Below are 16,446 nucleotides of genomic sequence, written 5' to 3'. Positions count from 1 at the left end.
CCTTCTCTGATTGTTGGGCCACATGATGGCCTCAGTCTATGTTACCCCTCTTGCCCGATTGTGATTGTATAGGGCACAATGGGACCCTCCAGATGCAGTGGCAGCAGGCCTCTCAGGACCTCGAGACTTCTCTCTCATGACGGAACCCTTGAGGACATCTCTGTCCCGATGGGGGAACATCTCCAACCTGCAGCGGGGAATTCCCTTCCAAGCTACTCCGCCACAGGTGGCACTCACAACTGATGCCTCTCCTCAGGGCTGGGGCGCCCATTGGATGGCCTCCACATGCAGGATCTCTGGTCCACCCACGAAGCCCGCTGCCAGATAAATTTTCTGGAGCTCCGGACAATTTGCTACGCTCTGTGGACATTCAGAGACTGGATGTCTTACAAAAGTCCTGATCCGGATGGACAACCAGGTAGCAATGTGGTATATCAACAAACAGGGAGACATGGGCTCGTTCCTCCTCTGTCACAAGGCAGTGCAGGTGTGGACCTGGGCCATGTTGCAGGGGATGTCGTTGATTGCAATGTACCTGCCTGGGTCTCTGAACATGCTGCGGACCGGCTGAGTCTCTCCTTCCAGCCACATGAATGGTCCCTCAATCTGAAGGTAGCAGCCAATATTTTTCATCGGTGGGGTACTCCAGATGTGGACCTCTTCGCCTTCCCACACAATCACAGTGAGCAGGTTCTGCTCCCTGTTGGGGGTGGGGGGGACACATCTGGCCTGGGATGCCTTCTTCCTCCACTGGGGGAGAGATCTGCTGAATGTGTATCTTCCTTTCCTGCTCCTCTTGAGGACTTTGCTGAAGTTTTAACAGGACAGAGGGACCATGATCCTCATGGCGCCTTTTTGGCCCTGACAGGCCTGGTTACCTTTCCTGTGGGACCTGTTGATCAGGCTCCCCCCCCCCATCTGGCTGGGCACCGTGCCTGATCTGAACCAGTGCATTCTGCGCTATCCAAACCTCTAGGTGTTGGCCCTAACAGCTTGGATGTTGAGTGCTTAGTCCTTCAGCTCTTGGACAGTGCCTCCTAGGTGCTGGTGGCTTCTAGAAAACCTTCCATCCAGAAGTCGTACAGTTTGAAGTGGAGAAGATTCTCCATCTGGGGGGGGGGGGGGGGGCATAGCTTGGATCCATTCACATGCCCCCTTTCCCAGCTGCTGGATTACTTGCAGCACCTTACTGAGTCTGGGTTTCAAACCAGCTCCATCAGGGTTCCTCTTAGCGCCATTAGTGTGTACCATCGAGGGGTTGCTGGCACGCCCGTATCGGTGCAACCTTTAATGGGTCGCTTTATGAGGGGCCTGCTCCAGCTGAAGCCCCCTCTTTGGCCTCCTGTTGCATCCTGGGACCTCAACATTGTTCTGGCGCAGCTTATGCATCCTCTCTTTGGAGCTGCTGTATTCCTGCGACATGAAGTTCCTTAACTAGAAAGTTATATTCCTGGTGGTGCTTACTTCGGCTTGTAGGGTCAGTGAGCTTCCGTCCATGGTTACATATCCACCATACACTAGGTTCTTTCACGATCGTGTGGTCTTGCATACGCACCCTAAGTCGTCGGTCCATTGTTTTACCCACCTTCTTTCCTAGGCCTCATTCCCACCCAGGGGAGTGGCTCTTCATACTCTGGACTGCAAAAGGGCCTTGGCTTTCTATTTAGATTGCCCAACCAGTCACAGGTAGTCCACTCAGCTCTTTGTGTCCTTCGATTCAAACCGGCTGGGAGTGGCGGTGGGTAAACAACCTTTAACCAACCAGCTGGCGGTATTGTATTGCCTTCTGCTATGCACAAGCAGCCCTTCTGCTGGCCAGCAGAGTTAAAGCTCACTCTGTGCGGGCTATAGTGATGTCGGTAGCTCATATGCGAGCAGTCCCTGTTGTCAAAAGTTTCCGGGCTGCAACGTGGAGTTCTCTTCACATGTTTGTGACTCATTACTGCCTGGGCAAGGATGAGCGTCGGGACACTGCCTTTGGTCAATCCGTCCTGCACAGTCTGTTCCAGACATGAACCCATCTCTACCTGCCTAGTGCCCCTGGTAGAAGCCAGGAAGTACCCTACCGACCAACAGCACCGCAGTTGTGCCTGTTGGCACTTTGGTAACTGTGGTCTTACCTGCTAACGGGGGCAGCCTGGAGCTTGGTATTCACTTACATGTGAGGACTACCATCCTGTTTGTCCTAGGAGGAAGCACAGTTGCTTACCTGTAACAGGTGTTCTCCTAGGACAGCAGGATGTTAGTCCTCAGGAATCCCACCTGGTTCCCCACAGAGTTGGGTTCTCCTTCCGGTTTGTTGTTAGTTTTTTTGCTCGTATTTTTCTATGTTTCAAGACTGAAGGGGGATCTTGCATGGGCGTGTGGATAGTGGCATGCTGTGCATGCTTAGTGTGCTGGTCAAAGCTTCTAGAAACTTTGAAAAAAGTTTTCCATGCTGGGCTTCATTGGATGATATCACCCACATGTGATCCTGCTGTCCTAGGAGAATACCTGTTACAGATAAGCAACTATGCTTTAACCAATATAAATAGATGTTCCATTCCCTCTTACCAGATTAACCCACAGTGCCAGCTCCTTATTCATAAGCCTTGCAATTCTTTTGTAACATTTTTCATTATAGTACCACACCTCCTCCCTTTCTTTATATCTTGTCCTTCCTGAATAGAATGTAGCTCAGTATAACTATATCCCAGACATGGTTTTCCATGTAGCCCGTCTTCTTTCAAATCTGTTGCTTCCATGACTACCTCTAGATGTGGGACTTTATTTTACATAATGTAGGCATTAGTATACATAGCTTTCCACTTGTTGCCCTTTTTTCACCCCATTTTTATACAAGTGTTGAATGTTTAGTTATGTGAGGGCTTATGGTTACCTTAGGGCTTTGTTCACCTATCCACAGTGATTCTAGTTTAAAGTCCTCCTCATTAGGTTTGCCAGTCTGCTCTATAAAATGCTGTTCCCCTTGAAATATCATACCATGGTCCAGGAAATTGAACTGCCCTTGTTGACACCATCTACACAAGCATTCATTTATCTCCAAAATGCAAGCTTCTCTGCCTTGACTGGGTGGATGGAGGAAAATACCATTTGCGCACCTCATCTGCTTTCCCCTCTCTCAGAGCCATAATTCCGCTTTTTGATACAATCTGTATGGTACCTAGCAGTATATTACGTGTTGTCAAAGATAAGCAGTATTAGATAGTCATTAGGTTGGAGATTTTTGTCAATCTCTCCATAATGTCTTGGATTTTGGCACCTTGCAGACAGTACACTTTCCGGGACATGTCTGCTCTGCATACCTCTCGGAAGCAAGTCATCAATCACCACTGCCTTCTAGGAGCAGTGGTTATTGACCCCACAGTTTTGGGGTTTGCAAGTTTTGATGATTCCTCCACTTTCAGAGCTGCATATGGGTTTTTCAGCTCAAGGGAAATTGGATTCTCTATAGGATCTAGTGGCTCTAGTAATCTGAGTCCAGCTGTCACCCTGGAGGAGGTTTTTTTTTTTTTGTTCAAAGGGAAGGTGTTTAGGTAGGGGGTCAGGGTGTTGCTGCTTTACTGTGCCATCATTTTTTCAAACCTTTTTTTTTTTTTTTTTTACCGTGGGCCACCTTGATGGGCAGCGGGGGTTGTGAGTGGGTAGAAGGGTTCTCAAAGGCCTTGGGGGGGGGGGGGGGGGGGGGGGGGGAAACTTTCACTGGGAAGGGGTGGAGATGTATTTTTGGGCCATATGGCTGCTTAAGTTGATGGTGGTGCTATTTTGTATCACAGACTTTTTCTACATTAAAAAATATCGCAAAACTCCTGCAATTTTTTTGTCAGGGAGGACCCAAATATCATACCACCCCCTGCGATATTTTGCCCCTCCAATGATAAAATAGCATGGCTTAGTAAATATACCCCTAAGATTGGGGACAGGAAAATGCCTATAGTACTTGCATATAATCCACTTGGAAGTGGCTGGCCAGTTGTGAAAGGGGAATATAAATTTAATACCTTTTTTTTTTTTTTTTTTAAGGAGAACAAGATTGCAAAGAATTGACCTTTGCAGAGTCGTTCTTTACCTCGTTTATCTATTGACCCTCATCCAGCCCAGTGAATTTTTAGTATTGTATTCTGTCTTTTGTCTTGCCATCAGTTCCATGGATTTTCATTAAATCCTGTTACATGACTTATTTATGCAAACTTGAGATTCATGTGTTTCCCTGCTCAGAATATTAGCTGATCAAAAATACATCTGTCAGGGGCAAACAAATTCATGAGTCACTATTTGGTTGTTGGAGTCATTGAGGTTTATCATCCGTTACCTCAAGCCACATCTGCACCATTCACAGCAGTTGAAGTTTATTGTGGCTTTGCGACTTGGATCATGGCCCATCTCCCCTTTTGAATAGAGCCACCAAGAATGTGGATTCAGTAGGAGAGAAAATAGTCAGCAGACATCAATTCCAGTCCATGTTGAGATTGCTGGACCCAGTAGTTTGATTTCTATGATACGCTTCTATATCGGGTAAACCGATAACCTCATTGCACCACTAAAGGATAAGAGAGTCCATCTTCAGCCACCACTCATCACCACAGGGGCTAACCAAACTTCAAACATGGAATCCTTCGAGACTACATCAACCATAGAGATCGAAAGCGTATTAAAGAAGCTCAAACCAGCATCACATCCCTGGGACGCGATCCCCGCCAACCTTCTCGTTTCCATCCCAAATGCCATCTCAAAACCTTTTGCTAAGATCATCAACTGCTCACTTTCACAAGGTCTAGTTCCAGACCCCTTGAAACTTGCTATTCTAAAACCCTTGCTAAAGAAATCGAATCTATCCCCGGACAACCCAGCAAATTTCCGCCCGATAGCAAACCTCCCGTTCATCTCCAAAATCTTGGAAAGAATAGTGAATAAACAACTCTCGGAATTCCTAGAACAAAATAAAATTCTATCTCCATCACAGTACGGATTCCGGAAATCCCGCAATACAGAATCCCTCCTAATCTCATTAACAGACTCCATTCTCCTGAACTACGACAAAAAACTACCATGTCTTCTAATCCTCCTAGACCTATCAGCGGCTTTTGATACCGTGAATCACGCCATTCTCATAGATCGACTATCGGAGATCGGCATCAAAGGCACCGCCCTCAAATGGTTCAAATCATTCCTTCAAAACCGTTTCTACGAGGTCAAAATCAACAACAAAGAGTCACACCCCATCAGCTCTACATTGGGAGTCCCACAAGGTTCCTCACTATCTCCAACTCTCTTTAATATCTATCTGCTCCCACTTTGCCAGCTCCTCTCTAAACTAAACCTAATCCATTACCTATATACAGATGACGTCCAAATTCTTATACCGATTACAGAATCTCTGGATAAAACCTTGGAATTCTGGGACACCTGCCTTCACTCCATAAAGAACCTCCTGTCGAACCTCAACCTGATCCTAAATACAGACAAGACAGAGCTACTCCTACTCACCCAAGATGGTAACTATTCACAGACCAACACACACCCCGCCTCTCAACCAGCTTTCTCCCCTCAAGTAAAAAACCTAGGAGTCATATTGGATAATCAGCTGAACCTCAAAAGTTTCATCAATAACACCACAAAGGACTGCTTCTTTAAGCTCCAAGTCTTAAAAAGGCTGAGACCCCTCCTCCATCATCAAGACTACCGGACAGTTCTCCAGGCAATCATCTTTTCAAAAATCGATTACTGCAACTCGCTCCTCCTAGGCCTTCCTTCCAACGCCATTAAACCACTACAGATGCTACAAAACGCATCTGCCAGAATTCTGACCAAGATGAACAGACGAGAACACATTACTCCAATCCTGCAGAAACTGCACTGGCTACCAATCAAATTCAGAATCCTATACAAAACCCTAATGATCATTCACAAAGCCATCCACAACATCTCCCCACTGGACCTCAAGTTCCCTCTGCATCCAAGAATACCCTCCAGACTGGTGAGATCAGCTTACAGAGACACTCTACAAGTACCGTCAATCAAAACAGCAGTAAGAAAGAGAGCTTTTTCCACCGCTGGCCCAGCACTGTGGAACTCGCTCCCACCAGATCTTCGGCTCGAAAGAAGCACAATCTCATTCAAAAAGAGACTTAAAACCTGGTTGTTCACCCAAGCATTCCCTGATGCAGCAGAACAGCAGAGCTCCCATCACTTTTGAAGCCGGGAGGCTGCTCACCAGAAAAATCAACTCTTTAATTCATCCTTTCTAACAAATGTCATAGCATTACCGAGGCCCTCTGGCCCCCCTCAGACATCGAGACAGTTACCTATAGTTAAGAGCTGGCTAGCTGGCTAAAGTTGTTCCCCCTGTTTTCACCCTGTTAACATTGTTAATGAACCCAAGTTCTTGGCTTCCTAGTTTAATGTAATGCCTTGTTAGCGCAGGTTTTATGGTTTAATGTAAACCGAATTGATTTGTAACTTGTTACAAGAATATCGGTATATAAGAGCCCCTAAATAAATAAATAAAATAAATAAACCAAATGGACTTTGAAGTTTGTCAAATCAAACCACAAAGTCTTTGAGATCATATCTGTGTTTAAAGAGAACTCAGTCTCCGATCTCAGTTGACTTGCCATTCCACCAAATTGTTTTCTCCACAAATAAATCCAGCCTGGACTGAGAAGCCTACTTTGAGGCGTTTCACACTCAAGTCCCCTCGTCCCTTCATGGAAATTACTCTATATGCAAACCTCCTGGAGCAAAGGACAGTACTTAACACACCAAAGGCTTTCAGAAATTAGTTGAGAGTCATGGTGTGGAAATGGTCCATTTCTCACAGAGTTCACCAGAAGGCCATGCACTTGGCAGGAAAGGACAACCTCCTGAAAGGCAGGCTGTCATCACCTGGATCCTCCAAGGAAGATGGGACGATGAAGAAGCACTATGGGCCAACCTAAAAAAAGATGGGACATCCATTTTTATTGGAGTGGTTTACAGACCTCCAAACCAAAAAGAAGAGCTGGACAGAGATCTGGTTGAAGACATCCAAAAGATGGGAAAGAAGGGAGAAGTGGTGATCGTTGGAGACTTTAATATGCCAGATGTAGACTGGAGAATCCCATCTGCAGAATCTAATAATAGTAGAGAAACAGTGGATGCCCTGCAAGTAGCTTTGTTCAAACAAATGGTTATGGAACCCACGAGAGAAGGAGCTATACTTGACTTAGTGCTCACTAATGGAGATAATGTCTCTGATGTCCAGGTGGGCGCCCACCTCAGCACCAGTGATCATCAAACGGTATGGTTTAATATCACAAAAAAAATATGGAAAAGAAGCACAAAAAACCCGAGTTTTACAGTTCAAAAACACAGACTTTGATGAAATGGGGAAGTACCTGGAGGAAGAACTAAAAGGCTGGGAGAATGAGAGAGATGTGGATCAACAGTGGACCAATCTAAAAGGAGCAATTGCCAAGGCAACTAATCTATATGTTAGAAAAGTAAAGAAAAGCAAAAGAAAAATGAAACCTATCTGGTTCTCAAAGGAGGTGGCTGACAAAATAAAGGCTAAAAGAACAGCATTCAAGAAATATAAAAGATCCCAAAGGGAGGAGCACAAAGAAGAATATCTGGTAGAACTGAGGGAGACGAAGAAATTAATCAAGAGAGCAAAAAGTCAAGCAGAAGAGAGGATTGCCAAGGAGGTAAAGAGAGGTGACAAAACATTTTTCAGATACATCAGTGAAAAGAGAAAAGTTCAAAGTAGTATAGTGAAACTGAAAGGTGGAAAGGATCAATGTGCGGAGAGAGACGAAGAAATGGCAGAAATAATAAACAAATACTTCTGTTCTGTATTCACTAAGGAGGACCCTGGTGAAGGACCGTCCCTAGTTAACAAGAAACTGGAGGGGAGTGGAGTAGATGTAACTCCATTTACAGTAGAAAATGTATGGGAAGAGCTGGAGAAACTGAAAGTGGACAAAGCCATGGGGCCTGATGAGGTTCATCCCAGGATACTGAGGGAGCTCAGAGATGTGCTGGCGGGTCCGCTGTGTGACCTGTTCAATAGATCCCTAGAAACGGGAGTGGTGCTGAGTGATTGGAGAAGAGCGGTGGTGGTCCCGCTTCACAAGAGTGGAAACAGAGAAAAGGCTGGTAACTACAGACCGGTTAGCCTCACTTCTGTGGTGGGAAAAGTAATGGAGTCACTGTTGAAAGAGAGAATAGTGAACTATCTACAGTCGGAAGAATTGATGGACCAGAGGCAGCATGGATTCACCAGGGGAAGATCCTGTCAGACAAATCTGATTGACTTTTTTGACTGGGTAATCAAGGAAGAGCACTCGATGTCATCTACTTGGATTTCAGCAAAGCTTTTGATACGGTCCCGCACAGGAGACTGGTGAATAAAATGAGAAGCTTAGGAGTGAGTGCCGAGGTGGTGGCCTGGATTGCAAACTGGTTGACGGAAAGAAGACAATGTGTGATGGTAAATGGAACTCTCTCTGAAGAGAGAGCGGTTTTAAGCGGTGTACCACAAGGATCGGTGTTGGGACCGGTCCTGTTCAATATCTTTGTGAGCGACATTGCGGACGGGATAGAAGGTAAGGTTTGTCTTTTTGCGGATGACACTAAGATCTGCAACAGAGTGGACACGCCGGAAGGAGTGGAAAGAATGAGACGGATTTAAGGAAGCTGGAAGAGTGGTCAAAGATATGGCAGCTGAGATTCATTGCCAAGAAGTGCAGTGTCATGCATATGGGGAGTGGAAATCCGAATGAACTGTATTCGATGGGGGAGAAGGGCTGATGTGCACGAAGCAGGAGAGAGACCTTGGGGTGATGGTGTCTAATGATCTGAAGTCGATGAAACAATGTGACAAGGCGATAGCTAAAGCCAGAAGAATGCTGGGCTGCATAGAGAGAGGAATATCGAGTAAGAAAAGGGAAGTGATTATCCCCTTGTACAGGTCCTTGGTGAGGCCTCACCTGGAATACTGTGTTCAGTTCTGGAGACCGTATCTCCAAAGAGACAGAGACAAGATGGAGGCGGTCCAGAGAAGGGCGACAAAAAGGTGGAAGGTCTTCATCGAATGACTTATGAGGAGAGATTAAAGAATCTAAATATGTACACCCTGGAGGAAAGGAGGACCAGAGGTGATATGATACAGACTTTCAGATACTTGAAAGGTTTTAATGATCCAAAGACAACGGCAAACCTTTTCCGTCAGAAAAAAATCAGCAGAACCAGGGGTCACGATTTGAAGCTCCAGGGAGGAAGACTCAGAACCAATGTCAGGAAGTATTTCTTCACGGAGAGGGTGGTGGATGCCTGGAATTCCCTTCCGGAGGAAGTGGTGAAGACCAGAAGTGTGAAAGGCTTCAAAGGGGCATGGGATAAACACTGTGGATCCATAAAGTCTACAGGACGTAAATGAATGTGGGAAAAAAAAAGATTTGCATTCACAAAAAATCAGGGAGTAGCTTGCTTTTTATGGCAGTTACTACCCCAAACCAAACAAGCCTGATACTTCACTTTCAATGCATATCCAGCATAGCTCTCTGCTTCAACAGCATGGGAGAAAGTCTGATACTTCAAGCATACCCAGCATAGCTCTCTGCTTCAACGGCAGGGGAGAAAGTCTGATACTTCAAGCATACCCAGCATAGCTCTCTGCTTCAACGGCAGGGGAGAAAGTCTGGCACTTCAAGCATATCCAGCATAGCTCTCTGCTTCAACGGCAGGGGAGAAAGTCTGGCACTTCAAGCATATCCAGCATAGCTCTCTGCTTCAATGGCAGGGGAGAAAGACTGATATTTCACTTTCAATGCATATCCAGCATAACTCCCTGCTTCAACGGCAGGGGGAATGAAGAAAAGTGGATCTATATACAAACAACCAACAAGGACTGAATTACATAGTCTGGGTAAACAAATAAGCATGGGTGTAGCTTGCTTATTGCGGCGGTTACTACCCCTAACTAATTAAGCTAGATATTTCACTTAGATGCAGCTCCAACACTGCTCTCTACGTTAATGGTGGGGGTGGAAGGGAAATAGAACCAAAAGGTTACTAAGAGCCAAGAGAAACAGATAAGCATGAAAAAAAAAAAGTGTGAAACTTGCTGGGCAGACTGGATGGGCCGTTTGGTCGTCTTCTGCCGTCATTTCTATGTTTCTATAAGTGATCTCTGGGCCAGGACATCATAAACAATTTTCTCTAATGGGAGGGACACTTCCAAACTTTGGAATCTGCTTTGTGTTTTTCTATGAAAAGACAACATATTAAGTGGAAATAAATAGATAAGGTGGATTTTTTTGGGACAGTCCCCAACAGAAAGGTATCAATCTTCTGTTTCAGGAGGTAATCAGAAGGCTGGGTAGGTGCAGATGCCTTCTCTAGTCTTTGAGGGACAATTCTTGTATATGTTTATCCTCCAGTAGTGTAAACCTTTATAAAACCCAGAAGACTTGAACTATGATGTGCATAGCTCCTTTATGGCTGAAACAGATTTCTTTTCAGTTTATGGGAACTATCCTTCAGAAAACCAAGCACATTGGAATTCTCACCAAATTTAATCGCTCACAATCAAGGATTGCTGCTTCACCTCAGTATTCAATACCTAGCCTTTACAGTCTGAATGTTGGAGGATGTAATTTTAATTCCCATTTTTTTTGGGATGAGGTGTGTTAAGTCCTGGTTTCTGGAAAGTAAGCCAGGAGGTGGTAGTATGATTTTTGAATTAAGAAGGCTTGCTCTCAAGTGAGAAGGCAAAGCCCTAGATTCCTTCTTCTATCCTACACAAAAACTGCTTGAATATCTTCAATATCTATCTGGTCTTAAAACCAACTGTATTAGGATAGAACTCACTGCAACTGGTGCTTATTACCAACATGGTCTTCATTTTTTTCAGTCTTTATTATCAGATTTATATGGGTATTCAGTTGAAGTTTACCATCAAGCCTCCCACTGTGGTCATAGATGTGGTTCTAACTTAACTAATGAAAGCTCTTTTTTGAATCCCTGAACTTTTGTGAGATCCAGTATCTGACGTTGAAAACTGCTTTTTGGTGACAGTCACTTTAGTCTGAGCTTCAGGCCCTAATGGTGTATTCACCTTACACTGGATTTTATCATAATAGTTAAGAGTACTTGAGGAATATAGTTAACTCTGGATTAGTGAGCTCATTTGTGTGGTATAATGATACAGAGTTATTCTTATAGAGAGCTATTAGTGTCTGGTCCTTGGATATTACTGGTGAGTCAGTTTATAAAGAGGTCATGAATTATGTTGTTGGACCCTCGCTGGAGATGGCTGTTCTTTGTTACAGATTACTCAGATGTGTCTTGGAGATTCAGATAACTAATTTAATTTATTTAATTTAAACAGTAATGACATCCCACAGGTGTGCGTTCTTACTTCAGGTTCTCCGACTTCGGCTGGATCTTGATGAAATTATATACTGGAATTACCTTTAATTATACTCTGAGGTTCTCTTCTCATTCCACACCAAAAGCAGTTTTTATTCAGTCTTGGCTCTATAGAATCTCCTTATAGTTCTCAACGAACTTCTCTTCTTACAGGCACATAAGCAATTCTCACTTATTCTGAGTCCACTTGGATAAATTCATCTTTTTCCTCCTTCAGCAACCAGATTAGCACTGTCAGGATTTCCTTACCGTCCCACCAAACCTTTCATATGGGGACCTTTTCTCTCATTTTTATAAGGTCCCAGTTCTAAATGTCCATAATTCCTTTCTCTTTTGGATTTACAGTTTCTTTACCTTGCTATAGCTGCTCCTACAAGTTCCTTTCTGATTTGTCTAATTTTTCTGAAGGGGGCATTTTTTTTCTCTCTTCCCTTCCCTTCCCCTTGAAAGGGAAGGGAGGAGAGAGCTCCTAGAACTTCTCTTTTCTTGGCTGGTCTGCATCAGTCTCCCTACTGGGGTGCTCTAGGCACATTCTACTTTTGCCAGAATCTGTCTAGCTGCAACCACTCCCCCACGAGAGCATTTCTCTAACCCAACAACTGTCAGGAGCTTTGGAGCTGCTTCAGCTTTGTAACTGCAGTTTGTTAGTAACATCTTGATAACACATACACCTGCATTTATATTTGGTATTTTGATGAAAAATGGACTACTATTTTTTATTCTTGTCCTTGTCCTTTCTGCTTAGTTGATCCAGTAAATGTGGCTCCCACCACCTCCACCCGTGTATTTTATATCAGCGTTGGGGTCTGCTGTGCTGTTATATTCCTGGTGGCAATCATACTGGCTGTCTTACATCTCCACAGTATGAAGAGAGTTGAGCTAGATGATAGGTAAGTGTTCAGTGATTTTGCCATATAGGTATACTGGTAATGGACATTTACATAGCTAGGTACATGCATAACTAAGACTTTTTTCTGTGATAGGCTGAAATAGCATCTTATGACCAACAAAATAGAAATACCTGGACTACTTCACTACTTGATTTTGTATCTATTTCTTCCACCCATCATCTGCTACTCTGTTTCCAAACTTACCATACCTAGGTATACTTGTTTGGAATATACTTCATTCTGATAAGCATGTTTTCATGAAAAATGGAACCACAAGAGAAATAATCACCTACTTAAAACTAAACATTTTCTACACATAACTTCAAAAGTAATCAATTGTTGTGTGTAACATCCCACGTTGGTCACAGCAGCACAGTGACATCTCATTCCTCTTTGTCATATGAATTTCAGGGTCAACAAATAAGATATAGATGATACCTTTTATTGGACTATTAATAGATCTGTGATGAGCTATTGAGCTGATGATGAGGATAACTCACAAAAGCTCATCACAGATCTATTAAGTTAGAACAATAAAATGGTATCGCCCACGACTTGTTTGTTTGACCCTTAATTCCATGTATCCAAGTGGACTAACAAAACAACCACAATTCTTTGCTCATATGAATTGGAAAGGGCAATTTAATATGAAATAACACTGCTCTAAATGATCTGCTAGTTAAGTGGATTTGTCTATCCAAGTAATCAATGTGTGATCTGTTAGTTCAGAACTATCTTGCTACACAATCAATCTTAAATAAGAATAAGTTAGAATTTAAGCCTTCATATCCAGGGCTTAAATTCTTTGAAATTATTACATGCCCGTCCCCCAATATCTAAATCTTATATCTTAGACAAGTGTACTGCCTCCCTGGAGGGAGGGGGGAAGAGAAAAGGTGCAGTTGTCCTGTTCTTTTCCATTCATACCATCTGCACAATTCCATCACCACAAATGAGCTAGGCTGGCTGTTCTGATCTGTGGCACCACAAGATCAGCGCAACTGGCCTGTAGAGTCTGAAAATGCTTCATGGTGCTAGCATTCAGGCCGATGCAGTACAGTGCGCTCAGACGGAGCGCACTGTTAACCCGCCACTGGACGCGTATTTTCCCTTATTCAGTAAGGGACCGAAAACGCGCGTCCAATCCGCCGAATCTAATAGCGCCTGCAACATGCAATGCATGTTGATGGCCCTATTAGGTATTCCCGCGCGATTCAGAAAACAAAATGTGCAGCCAAGCCGCACATTTTACTTTCAGAAATTAGCGCCTACCCAAAGGTAGGTGCTAATTTCTTCGGTCACCGGGAAGTGCACAGAAAAGCACTTTTCTGTGCACCCTCCGACTTAATATCATGGCAATGTTTATTTATTTAATTTTATTTATTTACTATTTTTCTATACTGGCTTTCATGACAGGTATCACATCAAACCGGTTTACATTTAACAGGGTGTGCAATATACAGAGAACTCGAGCAACTATAACAAGTGCGTGGTTAACGGAATTGCAGTTACAATAAAACAGGGAAGTACACAACTGGGAGCGGAGGAAGAAGAAAAGAGAGATTAACTGACAGCAAATTATTTACAGAGATGCAAAATTAATTCCAGTGTAGTGGAATATTAAGTCGGAGATCCCGAAACTTTCCAAAAGTAAAAAAAAAAGAAAGGAAAAAAAAAATTTGAAGTCAGCCGGTGGCTGTCGGGTTGAAAACCGGATGCTCAATTTTGCCGGCGTCCGGTTTCCGAGCCCGTGGCTGTCAGCGGGCTCAAGAACGGATGCCAGCAAAATTGAGCGTTGGCTGTCAAACCCGCTGCAGCCGCCGCTCCGGTCCAAAAGGAGGCGCTAGGGACGTGCTAGTGTCCCTAACGCCTCCTTTTGCCCGTTTTTAACACCGGGCCTCATTTAAATTCAGAATTGCGTGCACAGGACTTTACTGTATCGGCCCGATTGACAAATTATTTACCAATGCAGTTTCAGACAATTCCAGCTGAATTCAGACTCTATTCATGTTTGTTCTGCAGTCTACTTAAAAATGCAAAAATGTCATATTTATGAATGCATGATGGTCAAGTAAGATCTATGATAAACATAGAAACAAAAAATATGATGGCAGATGAAGGCTGCAAGGCCTATTTAGTTGTCTTTTTTTTTTTTTCCTCCCATCTACAATATCACGGACCCTGCTTGATACTGCTGGCTTTACTCCTGTTTTCTCTACTGGGGATCCTCTGTGCTTGTCCCATGCGTTATTGCTTTTTGTCTCTACCATCTCCATTTGGGAAGATTTTACATATATCTTTCTCCTTTACTGTGAGAAAAATGTTGTGTGCTGCTGTTCCATGTAATTTTTTGTTTCTTTTTCAGCATCAGTGACAGTGGCAGCTCACAAGGTTTATCCCAGCCCTCTACACAGACCACACAGTACTTGAGAGCGGACACACCAAACAATGCGACGCCTGTTACCAGTAAGAGTTGATCTAGTTATAGCTGGTGATTATTTGAAAGAATAGTTGTATTTATTCCAGAGAGACAAGAACAGCACTCTTCTCAAAACTTTACATACCATTCCACCATATATTATGTTATGCTTCATATACCATTTTCTTTTAAATGAGTTTGACAAAAAGTGATTTACATCAAGCAGTTAATACAATGTTATAATAAATACAATATCAATAAAATTCAATACATAATAAACCCTAAAAAAGGTACATCTAGACCATGCCTCAAGCCACCTTCTCTAACCAGGAATGAATAAAGTCACAGTCCACCTGAACATTTTCATATAGGTAATGCATTTTAACAACCCACTTTAGCAGATTCTCATTTAACATAACCCCCCCCCCCCCCTAAATAACTACCAAAGCCCCAAACCTAGCCATATATCATCACACCAATAATTAACAGTAACTAAGTACTTTGTTCCTGTGCTTTTCCCATTCTCCTTAGTTTCATATTGCTTTGCTTTTATCCCAGGACAAGCAGGATGATAGTCCTTACATATGGGTGACGTCACTGAATGGAGCCATATCACGGAAAACTTTGTCAAAGTTTCTAGAAACTTTTGACTGGCACACTGAGCCCACTGAGCATGCCATGATCCCTCGAGCCACAGGGGTCTCTCTTCAGTCTTCTTTTTTCCACGCTGCAGTTAGCATCGCGGTGAAGGAGCCCTGTGTGATTTCCTCACACACAAAATTTGAGAGAAAAGTTTTAAAAAAAGCTCTCTATTCATCCCCTACATAGGGGTCTCCCTGTCACCACTGGCCAGTGAGTACAGTTTTTTTCCCGTTTCGGGTTTAAAGAATTTTTCTGTCAGAAGGCCGTCGATGGCTGTCCGGCCTTCATTATGACAATGGGCTTCAAAAAATACCCGAAGTGCCCTCGCACAATGTCGATCACTGACACGCATGTCGAGTGTGTCCTGTGCTTGGGTGAGTCTCACGATGTTTCTTCCTGCCCTCAATGTACTGAGATGACGGCCAAGGGCAGAAGAGCCCGACGAGAAGATGGAACATCTCTTCCATATTCAACTTGTCCCATCGACATCGACTCAGTCGTCTCCGGCTGGAGCGTCTAAAAGGTTAGTCGTTCGAAAGCATCATACTGACTGCTCCGGAGACCGGCTATCACAGACTCCGCCCCGGGCATCGGTAAAATCGACATCCGTGCTTGAAAAGAAAAGCACGGAACATAAAGAAAAGCATCGTCATCTGCATCGATGGACGTCAATGCTGGAGGCCTTATTGTTGCCGAGAGAACCATCACTGAAGAGGTCTCTCAAGAGCCATCACTACCTTCGAGGCCTACTACTCCAAGGCGATCCCCACCAGTAGAGGTGCCGGGTATCGAGCCACCAGAGGAACCTGTGGAAGTGCCGATTACGCCTTCTCTGCCACCACCTATAGCTGCTCTGACCTCGCCAGCTATAAGGGAGGAACTGGACGGTTTTATCCGCCAGGCAGTGAAAGAAGCTCTCCGGGATCTTCGGCCATCGACACTGCTGGAACCGATGCCGATGCCAGCTCTGGTGCCGATATTGAAACTGGACTTCTCAGTTTTTCAGTAAATTCTGTCGAAGCTCTATGCCCTCATCAGATCTCTACCGGTGCAACCATCGGCACCTAAAACTCTGATTCCGTC

General features: G+C 44.0%; 1 protein-coding gene across 3 annotated transcripts in view; it reads left to right on the top strand.

The window, feature by feature from the left end:
* The window catches only part of RYK (receptor like tyrosine kinase), a 532,318-nt gene that overhangs the window by 147,912 nt on the left and 367,960 nt on the right, over positions 1-16,446 (top strand). For all 3 annotated transcript variants that reach the window (XM_029615270.1, XM_029615268.1, XM_029615269.1), the window contains 2 exons: positions 12,158-12,302; positions 14,668-14,768. In XM_029615270.1, coding sequence (XP_029471130.1) covers positions 12,158-12,302; positions 14,668-14,768 — 246 coding nt within the window. The remainder of the gene's footprint in view (positions 1-12,157; positions 12,303-14,667; positions 14,769-16,446) is intronic.

The sequence above is a fragment of the Rhinatrema bivittatum genome, chromosome 9 (genome assembly GCF_901001135.1).
Source record: "Rhinatrema bivittatum chromosome 9, aRhiBiv1.1, whole genome shotgun sequence".
In the NCBI taxonomy this organism is placed as follows: Eukaryota; Metazoa; Chordata; class Amphibia; order Gymnophiona; family Rhinatrematidae; genus Rhinatrema; species Rhinatrema bivittatum.
Note: the sequence above shows the minus strand (reverse complement) of the source record. Positions and strands in the feature narration are given on the sequence as shown.